We start from the raw sequence: 2,450 nt of genomic DNA, 5'->3' as shown, positions 1-2,450 counted from the left end.
TCAGCAGGGGGCACCAAGTCTCATTCTTTCTTTGCCTTTCTAGCTTTTCAGACATTGGAGCAAGTGTGAATCTGGAGAAGTTTTTGGAATCTCAAGACTGTCCACTTCTCCAAGGAGGGAACCATTGAAATGGCATCCAGGTCTCGCACTACTTCCCCATAGCTTGGAGCCCAAAATACCCGAGACCCCCTACTGCACCCCATTTTCTCCTGTTTCTCCTATTCTCAGCTTTTCCCACCTGACCCCAGCATCACACGGTCTCCAGAGACTGAAACTATCAGTTAAGTCTTCCTCTCTCCGTCCATCAGCTACAGGCAGGCTGTTTGGTCATGTGTCCCCCAGTCAACGTAGGCCATGGGGCCAAGGGCATGTCCCGCCTCTATGCGGAATGGCTATACCAGCTTGTCCACGGAGACCAGATGAAGATCTGCTTTGCTTGCTTCAAGGCAGCTTTCCATGCAAATAGAAGATTGCTGGAGATGGAATACTTGGAAGGGTTACCGTTGCAGGATAATTCCCAGGAACTGTCAGAGGAAGAATCTCAGCTTGAAGATTCTGAGGAAGAATCTTTGCCAGAGGAGTGGTTAGGGCAAATCTGCGCAGGATGTCTAGAACATCTGTCTGGTAACATCAGTGAGCATTCAACTCCTGGCTTTCTGAGTCCAGGCTCTGTAGGGTCAGATCTGGAGCCTGAGGAAGCTGTACCCCTGGACCCAGGCCCCGAGGATACTGACTGGAATCAGGCCCTTCCCTGGAGATTAGGTAGCTTCTATCCCTGCCCCCACCAGTGCATCATCCCCCCTCTGTCCTTGTGGGATATTTTCAATGTGGACCCATATCCTGAGCAACCTGTATTGTTGGAGCTGAGTCCCCTCTGGCCCATGCACAGTGGAGTAGAATCGTGGTTGGCAAAACTGGATTTCAACTTGGTTTTGTATGGCTGGGGTACCGCCTGCTACTTACGGGCAATGACTCCTTTATGGGTAGTGAGGACCCAGGTTAATCGCTGGCAGGTGTTGCTGGACCCTAAAAGCTTATTGCGGGCGGACCTGAAGACTGTACCTCGAAAGCTGGACCTGGAACGCTATAGACTGAGCATCCTGGAGTACTCACACTCAGGGCCAGGGTTAGAGCTGGTGCCTGCTGACTGCACCCTGCGGAAGGGCGGCTTCAAGGTGCACTCCTACCTGCCCTGGCACACGGACACCCCAGAGGAATGGAGCTGGGAGCCAGAAAAGAGATTGATTGTCGATGATATTGTTGTTCTCGATGACTGACATCTTCCTCTCCTGAGCCTTCCTTCCTGACTCCCGAATATCTGAGGCACTGATACTTAGGCACCCCTATTGCCCCAAGTCCCCTGGAAATATGAAGATTCGATGATTGCCTGTTCTGAGCCTCAGGAAACAGTTGGTCCAGAATTTTAGGGGAGCATCTGAAACAGTCTAGGGGCTTTGGGACCTCAGAGGGAAGTCTGGCATGTTTACAGCAGGGGTTTAGCTGTGCTCTGCTGACGGTTCAGTGTTTGGAAGCTGAGGACTAGCTATATGTGTAGGTGGGGTGTTCTGTGTTGTATGTCCTGAGTGACTAGTCACAGTCTTGTCCACTATGTGCATGGCCTCTGAGTCCTTGGTGACCTGCTATGTGCTGTAGTTAGATCCTGCCTTAGGGGATCACGAGACCGGGTTCCAGGGCTAACTGTATGGAGTATTTATGCTGTTTGCTTTTATTCATGCCCCTTTCGCTGTTTCTGTTAATAAAGTTGGTGTTTTATATTTTATTATTTGACATGGACGGTTTTCCCTTCACATGGTGTCCTCATACCTGGGACTGTAGCAGCCAGAAGAGGGCATCAGATCTCCTGAGGCTGGAGTTATTGAGAGTTTTGTTTTCCTTGTTTTTTTTTTTTTAATTTATTAAACATTTCCACCTCCTTTCCTCCTCCCATTTCCCTCCTTTTTCCCCCTCTCACCCTCTCAACTTTCCCTCCAGTACAAAGAGAGGTCAGGGTACCCTGCCCTGTGGGAAGTCCAAGGCCCTCCCCCCTCCATCCAGGCCTAGGAAGGTGTGCATCCAAACAGACTAGGATCCCAAAAAGCCAGTACATGCAGTAGAATCAAATGCCAGTGCCATTATCATTGGCTTCTCAGTCAGTCCCCATTTTCAGCCACATTCTGAGACTCCAGTTTAATCACATGCTCATTCAGACCCAGTCCAGCTGGCCTTGGTGAGCTCCCATTAGATCAGTCACATTGTCTAAGTGGGCGGACGCACCCCTCACGGTCATGACTTCCTTGGTCATGTTCTCCCTCCTTCTGCTCTTCATCTGGGCCTTGGGAGCTCAGTCCAGTGCTCCAACGTGGGTCTCTGTCTCTATCTCCATCTATCGCCGGATGAAGTTTCTATGGTGATATTCAAGATAGTCATCAGTGTGGCTATGGGAGAAGGCC

At 50.4% G+C, this 2,450-nt stretch overlaps 1 protein-coding gene across 1 annotated transcript; it reads left to right on the top strand.

Annotated features, from left to right (window-relative positions):
• Positions 1–329: 329 nt before the first annotated feature.
• LOC126500499 (testis-expressed protein 19.2-like) lies at positions 330–1,674 on the top strand. Its single transcript, XM_050140445.1, has one exon. It carries the CDS (start codon positions 330–332, stop codon positions 1,275–1,277), a length of 948 nt encoding a protein of 315 aa, XP_049996402.1. The 3' UTR covers positions 1,278–1,674.
• Positions 1,675–2,450: the final 776 nt, after the last annotated feature.

Source organism: Alexandromys fortis, unplaced genomic scaffold, assembly GCF_014885135.2.
Source record: "Alexandromys fortis isolate MF-2015 unplaced genomic scaffold, M_Fortis_MF-2015_v1.1 scaffold_39, whole genome shotgun sequence".
In the NCBI taxonomy this organism is placed as follows: domain Eukaryota; kingdom Metazoa; phylum Chordata; class Mammalia; order Rodentia; family Cricetidae; genus Alexandromys; species Alexandromys fortis.
This window is presented reverse-complemented; position numbering and strand designations above follow the sequence as displayed.

Bases quoted from the DNA above. Each gene is read 5' to 3' on its own strand.
- LOC126500499 (XM_050140445.1), top strand. From the start codon at position 330: ATGTGTCCCCCAGTCAACGTAGGCCATGGGGCCAAGGGCATGTCCCGC.